Source organism: Pelophylax lessonae (assembly GCF_965119305.1).
Source record: "Pelophylax lessonae genome assembly, chromosome: 7".
Classification (NCBI taxonomy): Eukaryota; Metazoa; Chordata; class Amphibia; order Anura; family Ranidae; genus Pelophylax; species Pelophylax lessonae.
In genome coordinates, this window is record NC_138774.1 from 186,610,750 (window position 1) to 186,627,847 (window position 17,098).

Here is a 17,098-nt window from a genome sequence, read left to right on the forward strand (position 1 = left end):
TACAGTAATGTCTATGCACGTAGATTTAGTTGATGTGCCTTATCCTGCCATGCTGTTCATAACATTTAGGGAGTAAAATTGTACAGTAGTTGTATTAGCCTACTAAAAAGTTGCTCTTTTTGTAGGTGATAGATGACAAAACACTTCCTAATGACAGCCATACCAAACCGCACTTGTTTGTAATTGCAGGGTAAAGCTTTGCTTATGTCTTTGCCAAATTCTTGCAAATTCCTATATTCCTCTTCCCTTTTTTCCCTACTGATCCTTTCAGCTGTAAAAGTAAAGAGCTTACACAGAGCTCATGAGTCTCTCCCCGACCCCATGTGACAACACTGGGTGCCCAAGCAGCAGTGAGGAAAGTGAATGTCACCTGCTTCCCCAGGGTGGATGTGGCACAAGTAGAAGTAGCTGTGGGGTCCTAATGTGTGCTTTATGATTATGTGCGTATTGAAAAACAGTTTAATCACTTTCTACTATATTAAGCGTCTTGCTTTTGTTTCTATACTATTCTTATTCTGTCAGGTATTTTGTGAGTTGGAAAATATTTTAATATAACTTGCTGCTTTGTGTTAAATATAGACTGTTGTAGGGACTGATATAGCGGAGTTGCTGCTGCAAGATCACAAAACTGTGTGGCTTCCCGGGAAATCTCCAAATGAAGCGAATCTGATCGATTTCAACAATGAGCCACTGGAACACGAAGAGGAGTCTGTTGCCTCCCAGCTTTCCTTCCTTACCGATACCTTACCCATCACTGGAGCAGTCATGGAAAAAGAGACACAACGTTTCCGGGAGCTTTTACTGTACGGGCGTAAAAAGGTACATAAAAAGCCTTAACAATTTAATCCAAGAGGATTCACAACTTTGTCAGAATCTGGTAAAACTGTTCTGTGTACTGCTTGTAATGAATGCTTCTTACTTTGTTGCTGAATCCTTGTTATCCTATACCTTTCCCAGGATGCTCTGGAGTCTGCTATGAAACATGGACTATGGGGCCATGCACTGCTACTGGCTAGTAAAATGGATAGTCGAACGCATGCCAGAGTTATGACCAGGTAGTTTTTCTTTTAATAGAATTATTTTCATCCTGACTATTTTATTTAAGGCCCAACCTCAGGCTGGCCAAAAAATGAAATGTGGATGTCTACCCCCTGCCCAGCATATGCAGGATATATGATCATTATTATGCTGGGGCAGGACAGGATGGATTGTCTGCAGTGAGGACCTATATGATGAGTGGGGATGTCTTACATGTTCAGCTACTAGCTTGGTTCACAGTCTTGGTTCCAAGTTGTTTTCCTTCCCCTTTTTTTTTTCCTGGCTTTATCAGAATCCACTCTTTTCTGGTGATGTCTTCCCTGTTCTTTTGAACTGTGATAGTCTCTTTTGAGCATGTTGCTGCTGTTCTAGACAAGGGGTATGCCCTTTCTTTCCTTTTTCCTGAAGAAGCGGGCTTTGACCTGTGAAACGCATTGAATTTGGATTTCTTCTTTTTTTTTTTCATCTCCACTTCATTTGTAGGGAAAAAACCCTTTTAGTGGCTTTTATACACCAGGCTGTGATATTGCATACATGTAGTGTGTAAACTGGAACATTGGCAACATGCTTGATCAATTGTTTTTATAGTTTGGTTTTTAAAATAACATTATGATGATTTGTGAAAAAAATTGTGCTACCTAATTCGTTTTTTTTTCTGGAGGGATCTGTTAATGTGTATCCAGTCAGAGGACGTGGTACCTATCAATACAGGAAATTAATACAATTACAACTCCATATTTATTTTTTTATTCAGGTTATATTATGCGTATTTTGTCGGCTGGGGGGGGGGTTCTAATCGAGAGGGATATTAATAAATATAAGGCTACCTCTTATACAATACAACACAGAAACCACTAAAATTATAAATAAACCAAATAAATATATCCTTCCACAAACTCCATTCGCAGGGGAAAAGTGAAAAAGGACCCGAAAAGGTGACGTTTTACACATCACTTCCAAATCAACAAGAAGGAGGAGAACTGATGCATGTCTACTCGACTCCCTTCCCTCTACCTGGTGGCACCTGCCATGCCAGATCTGGGCACACGCAGCTTGGGATACCTGATAGGGGTGTGTGGCCCTTACCAGCGGGTATGGAAGCAATCGGGCGGCTCCGGAGGCCCAGGATTGCTTCTATCTGACAGCTAGAAGTCATCTTGTCTGATATACATACAATCCCGGTGGCTGCAGCCACTTGGAGTGTGTGTAAATCGCCCCACTGTCAAGTCCATATGACATACGATCCGTGGCAGTGAAATCACGTTTCCAAGTCAAACGTGAGAAAACCCTACTAAATTTTTGTTCTGTGTTCCCATTCACACAGCGTAAAAAATATTTCTTATCTTTTTTAGATGTTTCTCAGGAGGAGGGGTCATGACTTACTGCAAGGTTTTTTGAGCAATGTTAGAGTGAGCCTGTCCTAAGGCAGCCTGTATGCTTTTTTTTTTTTGCTTTTTTTATCCCCCACCTGCACACTTGATGTGGATGGGACAATCCTTCCTGCGGAGTTGTATTCTGATAGTGGGAAAGCTTCCCTACCATCAGTATACACTAATAAGTGTCATTGGGTATAGCTGGTGGCACTGATCGATCGGGGAAAACCTGACGGGACATTTGTACAGAAGTCAATCAGTAGATCGACTTCTGTACGACCAGCCTGCCACACACAAAACTTGGCCAGTCCCTGCTGAGCCAGCCAAATTTAAATCCATGTATGGCTGGCTTAAGTCTTAACGTACAATGCAAGAAGCCCAACCTCTATGCCTTTAACTACTTTTTTGGGACAAACTGTTTAAATTTAGTTACTGGCCCAGCTCCTCCACCTCTCCCCTCAGCTTACTACTTTTTAGCTGCTTGGGGAGGAAAAAGGTAAATAAAATGTCACTTGCATGACAGCTCTGATTCTGTTGGGGCTGTAGACATCACATCCTACATAGTAGTGCCCAGCCGCAGTCGCTTTTTTTTAGATAACCTATAAAAAAAATTAAATGTACATTTAAATTGTGAACATTTTGTGGAAATTAATGGTGTAACAGGGTCCCTTTAAAACAATACTAAACTCTGGTTTAAAAAAATTCTACTCAGAAAAGTAACTTCTAGTGCTCGGTCTCCTCCAAATTGCAGTCCCCCAACTTCTTTTTAGAGGGTGCAGGACTATAGTCTCCCTCTCTTGCTTGCTCCCAAGAGGGATTAAGGACAATGGGATTTGTAGAGTACATAGAGTAGTGCTCATGACCGCTAATAACATGCACTGCTCTTTCCAAACAAATAATATTTTTGAAGAATTAGGTTATTGTTTAGTGTCTCTTTGAACACATCCTCTTTTGACCTTACTGCCTTGCAGTTCTGTATGGCTTCATAGTGTAAGAGACATGAGTACACTTTTCCTGCAATTCTGCAGACCCATCCAACTGGCCCTTCATTGTTCAACGGACTTCAACTTTGAGCTGATATGTGGTAACAATGTAACACACATTTTAGTCACACTGGATGAATTGAGAAATTTAAAATTATTTTCTGACTATTAAAGGAATATTTGTATACTAAAATGTAAAACTAAGTATTTGCATGGGGTTATTTTAAAAGGTTAAGTGTTCCTTTGTATATTTGTGAACTGCTTCCCCTACTCTTCCAGTCAGTCACTGCATACTATATCTAACATAAATGGCCAAGATAGTGCCATGTACAGCCAATTCTTGATATGGCAATGCACATATATAGTTCCATAATAGGCATCTTATGTGGGAGAAGACATAAAAAGGGAAATGTTGGGAAGTAGCAGACAGGCCACAGCAAGGAAAAGAGAGCTTAATCTGCATCTGACGAGTGTTTATTATATACTACAATTTAATAAATGAGAGGGGATGCCTTCTACAAATGTGTTGGTAAAGGTGCAGTTATTAAGAACCATTTATAATGACTAAACTGCTGTCTGTTTGGTTATCTAGGTTTGCCAACAGTCTCCCAATTAATGATCCTCTGCAGACAGTCTATCAACTGTTGTCTGGAAGGATGCCCGCTGCAGCCACGGTGAGCCTCTGGAAAGTGGACTTCCACTTGGAAGGCTTGTATATTTAAATTGCCTAAGGTCTGGTTCACACTGGTGTGTTTTCAGATGCAACTTGGGTCACAGAGTCTCATGACAAGGAAAATAACAACTTTTATTTTTTAATGTTGCCTATTCACATTAGTGCGGCATGGTTTTGGAAAAGGTTTTTGTACTACTAATCGAATTGGACCCAAAGAATATGCAAACCACATCCAAGATGCGATAGTCTCACTACAAAGTTGAAATCGCATCGCAGTATGCACTTAGCCCAAAACCACATTACCTGTCTTTTGACATTCTATGCAATAATGTTTGCAGTTGTGTCTTTAGATGGGCAGCAGTCAAGAATTAAGTTGTGTTTAAAGGTTAACTCCACATTCGTGGGGAAAAAAAAAATGGCAAAGAGAAAAAAAATCGAGCTTATACGATTGCTACACAAGTCCTATTGTGATGGAATGTTCTAAAGAATTACTTTTCCCTATTGATCTGCAGTGCTGTAATTTTCTGTAAAATTCAATGCAATATGGCAACCTGGAGGTGTTCTGTACACAGATGGTGTACACGTCCCCAGAAATGTCATTTCATGCTTCTGTGATTGGCTTACTGATCTCCCAGAAGTCTGCACTAAGATACAAGTCAGATTTTTGCCATCCCCTGCCACAAAAATGTCATCTTTGTTGAGATACTCCTAGAGGGAAATCACATCTAAAGGGATGCAGACTTTTCTACTTCCCTCATTAGAATTCTGAAAATGCAGCAGCTGATTGATATTTATGAAATCATTCGCATTCACTTTGCACAAGCAACTATTTTTTTTTCAGAATAACAAAAGGTAGGAGTCTGAAACAGAAATTGTTAAAATCCATGCATTGTAGATAGATCACCCAGAGGGAGAGGGTAATGTGTTTCCCCCCCCCCCCCAAAAAAAAATATTGAGTTACTCTTTATGGAACTTGTATGTTTTGTGTTACATGTCAGTAAGCCTTGGTGCCCTGTTTGTGGCTTTTCTACTGCCTGTGATGAGGGTATTTTGATATTACATTTTTTTGTGCTTGTTACAGTGTTGTGGAGATGAGAAATGGGGTGATTGGAGACCTCATCTTGCTATGGTATTGTCAAATATAACTAATAACCTTGATGTACCAACGAGAACCATGACTACTATGGGGGACACATTGGGTAAGTTTGATATCCTTTTAAAGAAAAATTCTGAGTAAAATTTTACCCTCCAGTAGAGAGTAATTGGATTGCTTTTTACAGTGATGATGACTGTATTAGCAATCATTTTTACTTTGTGACTAGCATCCATTCATGTGCCATTGATAGCTACTATGATGGATTACAGCTATTAAATGGTATAACAGGTCTGCTGCGATTGTCCCTGTACTATGTGATCACTGTGACCAATCACAGAGATCACAGTAATGCACAATGGCGGTTTATGACAAGCCATTGTTTACAACTGACATGTGATTGCTGTGATTGGTCACAGTGTTCGCATGGTACGAGGGCCACACACACACCCGATACACTGATCTGTGTCCCGTGGACACAACGGGTCACAGATCGTGCTGAAGCCTGCCCTCTATGGTACGCATGATGTGCACCACTGGGAAGATATATGATGTCCACCCAGAATAGCAGTGCTCCAGCCCTGCCATTTTATTAGTATAAGCCGGGCGGGAAGTGGATAAAGCAGTAAGCATAGCTTCATCTATAATTAGTGGATATGACCTCCCCCATGTATGAATACATGTATAATTGTGCTTTTTGTTTTTTTATTTTATGACATTGGGAAGATAAATATTTTGGGTTGTTATATTTTAAGAAGACATTTCAAAATGTCATAATTTCTCTTTTAATGTGTGCTAGTTGTGTAATTTACATATCTGTTTCTTTGTAAGCCTCCAGAGGGCTTTTAGATGCCGCTCACTTCTGCTACATTATGGCTCAAGTTGGTTTTGGAGTTTACACAAAGAAAACAACCAAGCTTGTCCTTATTGGCTCCAACCATAGGTGAGAATACTGTGGCTCTTCAGGTAAAATTTTGTTGTCTTCATTTGGGAATACAATAACATGGGCAATACGTGGCATCCAAGAAAATTGATAAAGCAAAGGTGTTTTCTGCCTGAGTTTCTTTCTGTGAAGCCAACATTCTTACTGTCAGCAGGCTCCTCATTGACAGCAATACATTTTAAATGGTAAAGTTTTACAGAAAAAATGATTTCCTACTTCTGTAAAGTGCTTAAGTAAATACACTGGCAATTACATTTTTATGTATATCCAGGAATAGTGTCTGCCAAGAACAATTAGAAACTTTCTCAAAGCTGAGTGAACTTCTAGATTTAATTTTAGCATATTCAGAAAAGTTAACTCGTAATTTTTTTTCCTTGGTTGGACTTCTTTACAAAGTACACAAGATAACTGCAAACATTTTTACATTTTTTTTTTTTTTTTTGTTTTAGCTTGCCTTTTGCCAAGTTTGCAACCAATGAGGCTATTCAGAGGACTGAGGCATACGAGTATGCCCAATCCCTGGGTGCTCAGACCATCTCCCTGCCCAATACCCAGGTTTGGTTTTCAGCTCTGCATAATGCTGTAACATGTCTATTTAGTAATTGTGGAGTTCTTAACACTTCCTCTTATACCCGTACGCAGGTTTACAAGTTTATCTACGCTTGCCGACTGGCTGAGCACGGCCTCTCAGCCCAGGCCTTCCAATACTGTGAAGTAATCGCAAAGACCATTCTTAAACATCCATCGTACTACTCCCCTGTACTTGTCAGCCAGCTGCTTGAGGTGATTACTGCTGATTCATAAACTTGTATGTCTGAAATGATTCAGCCCTTTACTTTTAGGTTGACTTTAGAACCCTGTTGCTTAGCTTAAAAAATAGTAAAACATTTGGCATGATAGAGTACAGGATTTGGGATGATACAATAAGGTAAAAAGAATAGCAGGAGTTGTGGTGTAAAAGTGTGTATGTGGAACTGTGGGGCTAAAATCTGACAGGTGGAAATAGGAATTGAGAACATTATCTATGTGGAGACTATAAAGCATGGTTTCTCAGCAGGGGTTCATTGAGACTTTTATAATACATTATCCACGCAGTACCAGTACATGATTTGTGTTAGTGTAAATGCTATCATTTATGCATTTATGTATGTTGTATCTACAACTCACTGTTTTGTGTGAACTGTAGATAAAAAAAAAAACTATTTTAGTTGTTCCTAGAGTTTTCTTAAAGCTTAAAAAGGTTCAGAAAGGCTGTTTTAGAAAAATCAAAGTTAAAGGTGGTTGCACCTCTTATAGGCGGCATGCGGTAGGCCCCTGCGATATTGGTTCTGCCCTCAGAAGGAAGAATGCAAAGTAAAAACACCTACCATTGGTGTATATTGTCCTGTGTCCTAGAAGGTTGCTCTGTTAGACTGTTAACATGTTACAGTTCTGTTATTTTTCTGTATGTAAAATATGATCATTGGATTCAGTATATCAATAAGAGCTTAAATCTTGCAAATGTAGTTAACAAGACCATAAGTGAAAATGTAGAGGACAAGCGATGTACAGATAAAAGATGGCTGCCTCTTTGGTTTACTTGTATATTTCCCAGAAAAACACCTTTACATTTTTGTCATTTCTCTTCCCAGGTATCCTTACATTTGAGGTTTTTTGATCCTCAGTTGAAAGAGAAGCCAGAGCAGGAGTTGTTTGTAGAGCCATCGTGGTTGGTTCGACTTCGTCACCTGGATATGCAGATGAAGGTGAATTTATATCACTAGCAAAATGGAACTGTTCTTTGAACAGAAATTAATTGTAAGGGGTGTGGAATACTGCCTTATATAGATAGAATATAATCTGTGTCATTTTAGGATATTTTTCATTACTCACCTGGCATCTGTAGGCCATTTTAAAAAAAATGGCTTGGGCTTCAAATGGTTCAAACAAGCTTGCAGTTGAAGCTCTGAGCTCAGAACTTTTTTTTTTTTTTTTTTCCCTGTTGAGCCATCCGATCGCTTTATTGCACTGTGAAGGGCTCCCATCTGTGGTTTTATAGCCTAGGACCTCGATTAGGATGCAAAGGTGGAGGAGTGTGTTCTCCAATGAATGAACATTTCATCACTTCTTGGTTTAGAGTTTTAAATCCCCCTGCTGCTAATGCATGATCTGTGCTTGATAACTGAAGAAGAGGGCAGGTGGGAACTTTCATATCTCAGACCCCTGATATTTCCATAAAAGGGACCTGTAACATTGTGCTTTTACATATTTTTTTTCTTTTTTACACTTTAATTTTTTTAAATGTATATTTATTGCTATTACAAGGGGGCTAGGAAGCACATTATGCGATAGGTTTGGGCAGTGACAGGTTCACTTTATGGAGCCTTCACATTGTGCCTGATCAGCTGCTTCCCTTGCTTCATTTGTCACAGAGGAGATCGGAGCGCAAATGTTCCTCCATCTCCTCTTTGTGAAGGAAATCCCAGTCCTTTACCCACGACCTAGGATCCCCAGAGAAACAGGAGAGCCCAGGAACCACCATAGGCGGCAGCCCTTCTCGGAACAATTAAAGAGAGCCACCCGTATTGCTTTTACAAGTCCCCCAATCGGCGTCTGTAAAAAAATTATCCCAAGATCATAGCTGCAGCCATGATCTTGTAATAACCACTTGCTAACAGGCCGTATATATGCATATGAAGGTAAGCAAGTGGTTAAAGGGTAACTTCACTTTTGTGGATAAAACAAATATTGCAAGTTCAAAAAATAGCATATACAAATGCTACTCAACCCATATTGTATCTCAATGTTAACTTTTTTTTTCTCTTTCGTTAATTGGCAGACACAGCTCCTGACATTTTAACCATTGGGTTATACTGCCACCTACAGGAGTAGAACACTAGGCAGAAAAAGTCTGGCTACGCCCATGGGCAGTCCCAGGGGGGTATACTCCCTCTCTGCTATAGGCACTCAGTTTCCTTTAATCGTCTTCCAGGGCAGCACCTGAAAGATGGGCTCCTTCCACCTGAAACATAAAACGCATTAGTCCACCATTATAAAAAAGCCAGTCATACCTTCTGCCTCAGTTTGATTGTTTCCCCTCCGGACCCACAGGAGCTGCATCTGTTTGTTATTTTTCAGGCTTTGTGCTAATTGCAGGAGGCTCCCTGATCAGCCTCCCATCCAGTTCAGCGAGCCTTGGGCAGCACAGGACAGGGGCAGCACATTGGGGCAAGCAGGCCCCCGCCTGAGGTTTCAGCCCTTCTGCACCCCTTTTACAAGCATACCCCCCAGCTTTCAGGGTGTCGATGGTATCCTCCCCCCTCCCAGACCGTACCTGGAGTAGCGGATGTTCTAGGCTGGTTCTGCTAACCACAACTACCCTTCCAGACGCCTCTGCATTTGAAGAGTGGCAGCTTTCCTGGACCCCCAATCCCCTCGCACTTCGGGCACTGGTCCTGGTTGGCCACTGGGAGCATCCTTGCCATTGGAGAAGCAAAATGGTGTCAGGACCGGCTCGTCACGTCCCTTCTGGTGATGCGGTCTGCAGCCATCTTGGAGAAGGCGAAAGTGGGGGCAGACATCCACTAAGGTCATGTGTGGCGGCAACGCGATTTAAAAACTTTAAAACTTTTTTTAAACTCACAGCCTTAAACTAGTAACAGACCGAAAACAGTTGCCTCATTGTTTACAAGGAGAAGCTGACCCTAGGATACCAGGAGGTTGCAATGCAGGAATGTCCAACAACCTGCATGGGGGCAGGGCTGGAGCTGGGCACGAAGCAGTTAAAGGTCCCTATGCTGTGGTTCCTTTTCTGAGAATGACCATGTCGGATGCTTCCCCACCCTGCCCTGCAGATCCTGCTGGTCAGGACAGCTCCAAAGTAAGCCAGAGCACTCTGGAGTTCCCTCTGTCTTTACCTCACCAACAAACGGTTTTTCACTGTTGTGTATGGCAACTGCCTGCCTCACCGGGTCCTTTGTGCTTATTTACAGAAAAAGACCCCAGAAGAGAAGAAGGCATGCACCTCTTGCAGTCACAGGTTTCCTCCAGAATGGCAGAAACCCCTATGCCAGAAATGCATCAATAAAAAGGTGGCCAAAGAGTCACGGGGGTTCCTTAAGGATATGCTTAATTCTTTTAAAAAGGAAATTCAAAGCACGATTGGTCCCCTTCGTACAGCCATAGAAAAACTGGAAGCACCACCTAGTTCCAGTCGGGCCAGCACTCCATCTACCAGCAAGACACCCATCATGCAGCAGGGATGAGGTGGACCAAGCAGAGCAGGGATCTGATGCAGAAAGTGCCTAACTCAGATGATAATGATCCAGCATCGGAGGGTTCACTCTTCCCCTCGGAGGACACAGATAACTTACTGAGGGCCATAGCAGATACACTTTGTATCAAAGAGCAGAAAATCTCAGAGATTTCACTACACGATAAAAGGTATAAGGATCTGCAACCAAAACCTAGAACATTTCCGGTTCATGAGTCTGAAAAACATGGTTAAGAAAGAATGGGAAGAATCAGAAAAGACGCTCTTTACCCCAGCTGTGATTAAACGCAGATATCCATTCAGAGGAGGGTACTAAACCCTGGGGGAAGTGCCCTAAGGTAAATGCTTCCCTCGCCAGAGTCGCAAACGAGGCTGATTTAGCTTTCAACGACTCCGGAACGCTCCGTGATCCCATGGATAAAAAGATAGAGGCACTTCTGAGAAGAGCTTGGGAAGCCGCAGCTGCAAATCTAAATCCAGCCGTAGCTTCCACCTGCACGGCCAGGACCTTGTTAGTCTGACTGACACAGTTGCAAGAGCTGCTAGAAGGCATTACCCCCAAAGGAGGAACTGCTAAAACCATACCCACTCTAACCAGAGCGGCAGCTTTCCTGGCGGACGCGTCCGCAGAATCCGTAAGGATATCGGCCAGGATCACTGGCCTAATTAATTCAGCTGGGAGAGGTCTGTGGCTGAAGTCATGGGAAAGGGGACATCAATGGATTATGCAGCATCCCCTTTACGAACAATTTACTGACCTGACTTGGTAAACAGTATTGGACAGAACCGAAGCCAAAAACAAGGGGTTTACTCAAACCAAAAAGCCAGGAGAAAACCACCCTTTCGCCAGTCCAGAAGATTTGATAAGACTGGTCCAAAAAGTGCTGGATGCAACTAAAAAAGGCAAGGGAGAGTTTATTCTCAAGCCTTCTGTTCCAAAGAGTTGGGCATTTCTTGCTCACCAGTGTAAGGTAATCATGAAAAACTCTTTTCCTTGGTATGGTAGCAGTAGGCTACTCAATAGCATTTTCCTCCCGCCCCCTGACCAAGTACCTGGGAGTCTTCATAGCCACTGTGGATCTGCAGGATACACATCTACATGTACCGATAGAAGAAAGCCATGAAAGATGTCTAAGATTTGCGGTACGAGGCCTGGCTTCCACTCCACATCCTCTATACACAGCTCTGCCGGTTGGCATCTGGTCAGCACCCAGGATCTTCTCAAAGCTAATGTCAAAAGCCCTAAAAAACCTAAGACAGCAAGTCCTAGGGAAAGGGCCATATCCAGACGAGCTACTATTCTGCAAATCAGCAGACGGAACTAGATGCTAATCTGCAAAAGAGCATATCTTATCCTCAGGGCTTAGGATGTAGCGTGAGCAAAGAAAAGCCACAACTAACACCAAGGCCCCATGCAGGTTCAAGCCTGAGGGGACCATGGTTCATTCACTTAACAAACCTCTGCATCGAACACTTCCAGAGATGCCGAACCTCCTGTCGCAGGAGCTAGTCAACCACCCGAGCCACAAGGTCAAGAAGCATTCGGCCTGGTTCCTGAAAGGACGAGGTTACAGAACAAAGGTCTGTCTAACAGGGTGATTGACAGCATCTTAGCCAGTAGAAAACCGGTGACTAGAGCCATCCTATGAAAAAGTGAGGAAAAAGTTTGTCTTCTGGTACGAAAACAAAGAAGACCCAGACGAGAGCTATTCCAGCAATCTTAGATTTTTTTACAGGTAGGAGCCAGCAAAGGCATTTCTCCCTAACACTTTGAAGGTTCAAGTGGCAGCCTTATCTTCCCATCTAGATATTAGGCTGGTGGAACACACGCTCATAGGAAGATTCCTTCTCTCATTAAGAAAAGCCACACCTATGAAGTTCAGCAGAACTCCTACATGGGACCTCTCCACTGTACTCAAAGGATTCCTCTCGGCATCCTTTGAACCACTGGAGGAAAGTTCAGTTAAATACCTTAAATTAAAAACAGTACTCCTGGTGGTGCTGGTATCAGCAAGAAGTGTCAGCGAAATTCAGGCCCTATCCATGATAGAACCTTTCTGTTTAACCACTTTACAACTGCTCACAGTAATATTACTGCGGCAGAGTGGCTCGTTATCGTCTGACGACGTAGTACTACATCGTCAGACACTCCCCCCTTCTGGGCGGCGCTTGCGCGCCGCCGGAGGCTCGCTCCCGCTGTTTTCATTCACAGCGGGAGTCGGGCCAGGTCGTCGGGGATCGAGTCTGGAGATCCGCGGGCGGATCTCCATAGTGACAGGGAGTGACAGATCGGACTGTTCAGCATAGCTGGACATCCGATCTGTCCATGACTCACTCAGTCACCTCCCCCCCTACACGTCAGTAAGCACCAGGCATACATTAACCCCTCCCTCTCCAATAAAATTAACCCCTTCCCTGCCAGTGTCATTTTTACAGTAACAGTGCATATATATAGCACTGATTACTGCAGTAATGTCACTGGTACCCCCAAAAGTGTCAAAAATGTCAGTCAAGGGTCCGATCTGTCCGCCGCAATGTCGCAGTCCCGCAAAAAAAATCGCAGATCGCCGCCATTACGCGTTAAACAAAAACACCAAAAATGACAGAAATCTTTCCCTTTGTTAGTAAACGCAATAACTTTTGCGCAAACCAATCAAAATACGCTTATTGCGATTTTTTTTTTTTTTACCAAACATATGTAGCAGAAAACAAATTGGCCAAAATTTTTAAAAAAAATTGTTTTTTACATCTTTTTTGGGGGGAATTTCATATAAAAAAATGTTAAATATTATTTTTTCAAAATAAACGCTCTTTTTTTGTTTATAGCGCAAAAAGTAAAAATCGCACAGGTGATCAAATACCACCAAAAGAAAGCTCTGTTTGTGGGAAAAAAAGGACGTAAATTTCGTTTGGGTACGGCGTTGCACGACCGCGCAATTGTCAGTTGAAGTCGCACAGCGCCGAATCGCAAAAAGTGGCCTGGACAGAAGACAGCAAAATCCTCCGGTGGTAAAGTGGTTAATTTTGACAGACAAAATGATTCTCACACCAGACCCAGCCTTCCTACCAAAAGTCGGCCAACTTTCCACAGAACTCAGGAGGTGGTTATTCCTTTTCCAAATTCAGTGGATAGCAGGAAAAGAGTCACAACAAATTAGATGTAAGAAAGATCCTGATAGCTTACCTCGATAGAACTAGAGTGGTGAAAAACAACCACTCAATTAACCTCCTTGATGCAGGGGTGAACAAAGAAAAGTCTGCTTGGAAAAGTACGATAGCCAGATGAATAAAACTTGCTATTCAAACAGCTTACCAAGCACTAAACCTTGCCCCGCCGAGCAGAGTCACGGCCCGTTCGACCAGAGCTTGGGCATCATCAAGTGCAGAAAGAGGTGGGGCAACACCGGAGCAGATCTGCAGGGCAGGGACATAGTCGAGCTTCAATACCTTTGCAAGGCATTACTGCATTGACCAACTGTCCAGTCAGGACCAGATATTTGGTCCCAAGGTGCTCCAGACTTTTTCCCCCTCCCTAGTAAGTATTGCTTGGAACCTCCTCTCAGGTGCTGCCCTGGATGCCAATTAGAGAAAACAGGTACCTGGTAACTTTTTCTAAGAAGTCTTCCAGGGCAGCATCCATTCCCACCCTAAATAACATTATAAAAGGGGTTTTGTGGCTTAAAAAGCTTACTGAGGGCTCCTTCTGTGCTTTGATATTACTGATATGACAGAAGGTATGACTGGCTTTTTTATAATGGGGGGACTGTTTCCTGTTTCAGGTGGGAGGAGCCTATCTCAGGTGCTGCCCTGGAAGACTGCTTAAAAAAAAAAAAAAAAAAAGTTACCAAGTACCTGTTTTTTTTTTTTTTTCCTGCCTAGCCAGGAGTAAGGACCTAGTTCCCTGCTGGGATCTTTGGTGGTAGAAATTTTTTTTTCTTTTTAGATAGTTTTTTCCTGAGATCTACAATCAACTGCCGGGCTGGATAATCTAGATCCAGTGGTCATCCCAGTCTGGCCTGCGACCGCGTGCAGACCTCAGCTCCGCACTAGGTCGGCCGTGACATAGCCCTGCTGGACGGGGGCTGGCCTACGAGTTAAACGCCTTGCGAGGTCGCATACGACTGGGTCTCGACCCGAGTAACAGCGTTCCTCCTGGCCGACAGCCCCCCATTTCGATGGAGAGGGGTTCTTTCTCTAGCGGTGGCCGCCTGGTTCCTGGTATGGTAAGTAGTTGTCCCCCCTCTCCCCCTGGAGGGTTTTGGGGTGGACGTGGGCCCCTCCTTGGGATGGTCGGACCCCCGGGTTTCTCTCCTTCAGGTCAGGCACCCCCTTTCCAGTTTCCCCCATCCTACCCCCTAACATATGCTGGGACTGTTTGGGTGGTCTGGTACTACTACTGAGGGGGGGGGCAGGGCACTAGCTGGCGATGGGGACTGGAAGGGTGCACCGCTGGCTTCTGATCGATTGTGTGCGGGGTTGGAATGTACCTGGTGGGGGCTTCTGCCATGGCCCCCCGTCTTGCCTGGATCTGTCCTTGTGGCCCGGGTTCCCTCCTGAGTCTGTAGCCTGTGATTCTATACACGACGGCCATTTTTCTGTAGTCTGGTGGCCATTTTGCTCTGGTTTGCCATTGAAAATAGTGGTGGCCATGACACTGGAGCCCCGTGGGCGTCAATTTTGGCGGTGGGAGCCTCATCCCCTGATGCTGCCTCCTTGATTCTTTCACTTCCTAATTGCCGCAAGCGTAGTGCAATTAGTACCTGGTGGTTCAGAGACAAAGTGGTGCTTCGTCTCTCCCAGTCGTTCCTTCCTAAGTTCATCTCTGGTTTCCAGTGTTGCCTTCCTTGTGTCCTAAGCCTAAGCACCTTTAAAGAGTTTGCCTTGCAATATTTGGATGTGGTTCGGGCGATCAGGATGTACCTGGCGGCGACTGAGTCATTCCGGATATGGGGTTTCCTTTTTTGGCCTTACAAATGGAACCCGTAAGGGGCTGGCCGTGTCTGCTGTGGCCATTTCTAGATTGATCAGACAGACGGTGGTGCAGATCTTTTCCATTAAAGGTCAGGATCCTTCTTTCCTTGTTAAGGCGCATTCTACAAGGGCGCTTAATGCCTCTTGGGCCTTCCGTTATCAGGCGTCAGTGGTGCAGGTTTGCAAGGCATCCACCTGGTCATCCGTACACACTTTCACAAAATTTTATAAGGTGGATCTGTTGGCATCTGCAGATGCTGCCTTTGGCCGCAAGGTTTTGCAGGCCGCTGTTGGAGAGGATTGGTCCTCTATGAGGTTGTGTTTTTGTCAGGAGAGCTCCAGTTCTTGGTTGAGCTGCTCTTTTACATTGTTGGCTACGTTTAGCCTTTTGGAAGTGTGTTTATTGCTGTTTTCTTCCCACCCCTCATGTTGACACTGCTTTGGGACGTCCCAAGGGTCAAGAAGATGCGGAGCTGTATCTGTCAATAAACTAAAGAGAATTTTGTCTTAACCGTAAAATCCTTTTCTCTGATGTACATTGATGGGCACAGCACCTGCCCATCTATTGAGTTGGGTTATATGTTCTTCTGACACTGCTTGTTACAAGACCGAAGACCTATAGCAGGAAGTGGGGGTTTACTCCTGGGACTGCCCTATAGGCGTAGTCAAAATTTTGTTTCCGCCTAGTGTCCTACTCCTGTAGGGGGCAGCGTTAACCCAAGGGTCAAGAAGATGTGGTTCACTGGACCGATCACCTGCAGCTGTCCAGTGCGCATCCATTCAGACTACGCCACGACCATGACTAATGTCATTCACCAAGGGGACACCAAGTGACAGGCATTCTTCGTTGGCCTGAGCGCCTATTTTCAGCTCTCTCCGCTGTTCCCTTCCAGGTGTGGAAAATTGGCAGGCAGATTGCCTCAGTCGACAGGCCTTGGATGCAGGGGAATGGTCCCTTCATCCTGAGGTGTTCCAGTAGTTGTTCCTTTGTTGGGGCATTCCAGCCGTGGATCTGTTGGCGTCGCATTTGCAGGATAGTACAGAGGTTGTGGCCCGCTCCCGGGACACTCCGGCAGGTGCACTGGTGGCACCATGAGTTCTGGCGTAGGCGAGAACATATGCCTAGTTCAACATGAAACGATGCTGAAGAGTTTGGCATGGTCACCTGCGCAAGGATGACGTCGGCATTGTCATGTGTGAGCGGCCACGGATGGGCCAAGGTCCATATCGGCTGCTGTCTGCTTTTCCTACTCAAGTTTCTGCCAAGACTTCTTCGCAGGATGGCGGTGGAAGGGATTCCGGTCATTCTCGTGGCTCCGGACTGGCCTCGCTGAGCTTGGTACGCCGACCTGGTCAGGCTAGCCGCAGGCACTCCTTGGAGGCTTCCTCTTCTCAGGGAACATTTTTATCTCCGGGGCCAATCTTCCATCCTTCTTTACGGTCGCTGGCTTTATCAGCTAGGCTGTTGAAAGCCAGGTGCTGAAGGTCTGCTTCAGGGATTCCCAACCTGCTTAAAGCGACTTCTAGGATGTTTTTTCATCGTACAAGAAAGTCATCTATTGCATGGTGCGAGTCTCTTTGGGCTCCCCCTCGCTTTTACTCGGTGGCCCGGATCTTGGCTTTCCTTCAACAGGGAGTTGATCAAAAGTTGGCCTTGAGTACTATCAAGGGTCAGGTTTTCGGCTTTGGCAATTTTTCTTCCAAAGTCCGTTGGCCGCCCGTTCTCTGGTGCGTAACTTCTTCCAGGGGGTGCGTCACTTTGGTACTTCCGG

General features: G+C 44.2%; 1 protein-coding gene across 5 annotated transcripts in view; it reads left to right on the forward strand.

The window, feature by feature from the left end:
* Positions 1 to 17,098, forward strand: part of SEC16A (SEC16 homolog A, endoplasmic reticulum export factor) — a 440,683-nt gene that overhangs the window by 46,410 nt on the left and 377,175 nt on the right. For all 5 annotated transcript variants that reach the window (XM_082262809.1, XM_082262805.1, XM_082262807.1 and 2 more), the window contains exons 11-18: positions 580 to 819; positions 958 to 1,055; positions 3,987 to 4,068; positions 5,149 to 5,266; positions 5,992 to 6,103; positions 6,553 to 6,658; positions 6,746 to 6,886; positions 7,735 to 7,848. In XM_082262809.1, coding sequence (XP_082118935.1) covers positions 580 to 819; positions 958 to 1,055; positions 3,987 to 4,068; positions 5,149 to 5,266; positions 5,992 to 6,103; positions 6,553 to 6,658; positions 6,746 to 6,886; positions 7,735 to 7,848 — 1,011 coding nt within the window. The remainder of the gene's footprint in view (positions 1 to 579; positions 820 to 957; positions 1,056 to 3,986; positions 4,069 to 5,148; positions 5,267 to 5,991; positions 6,104 to 6,552; positions 6,659 to 6,745; positions 6,887 to 7,734; positions 7,849 to 17,098) is intronic.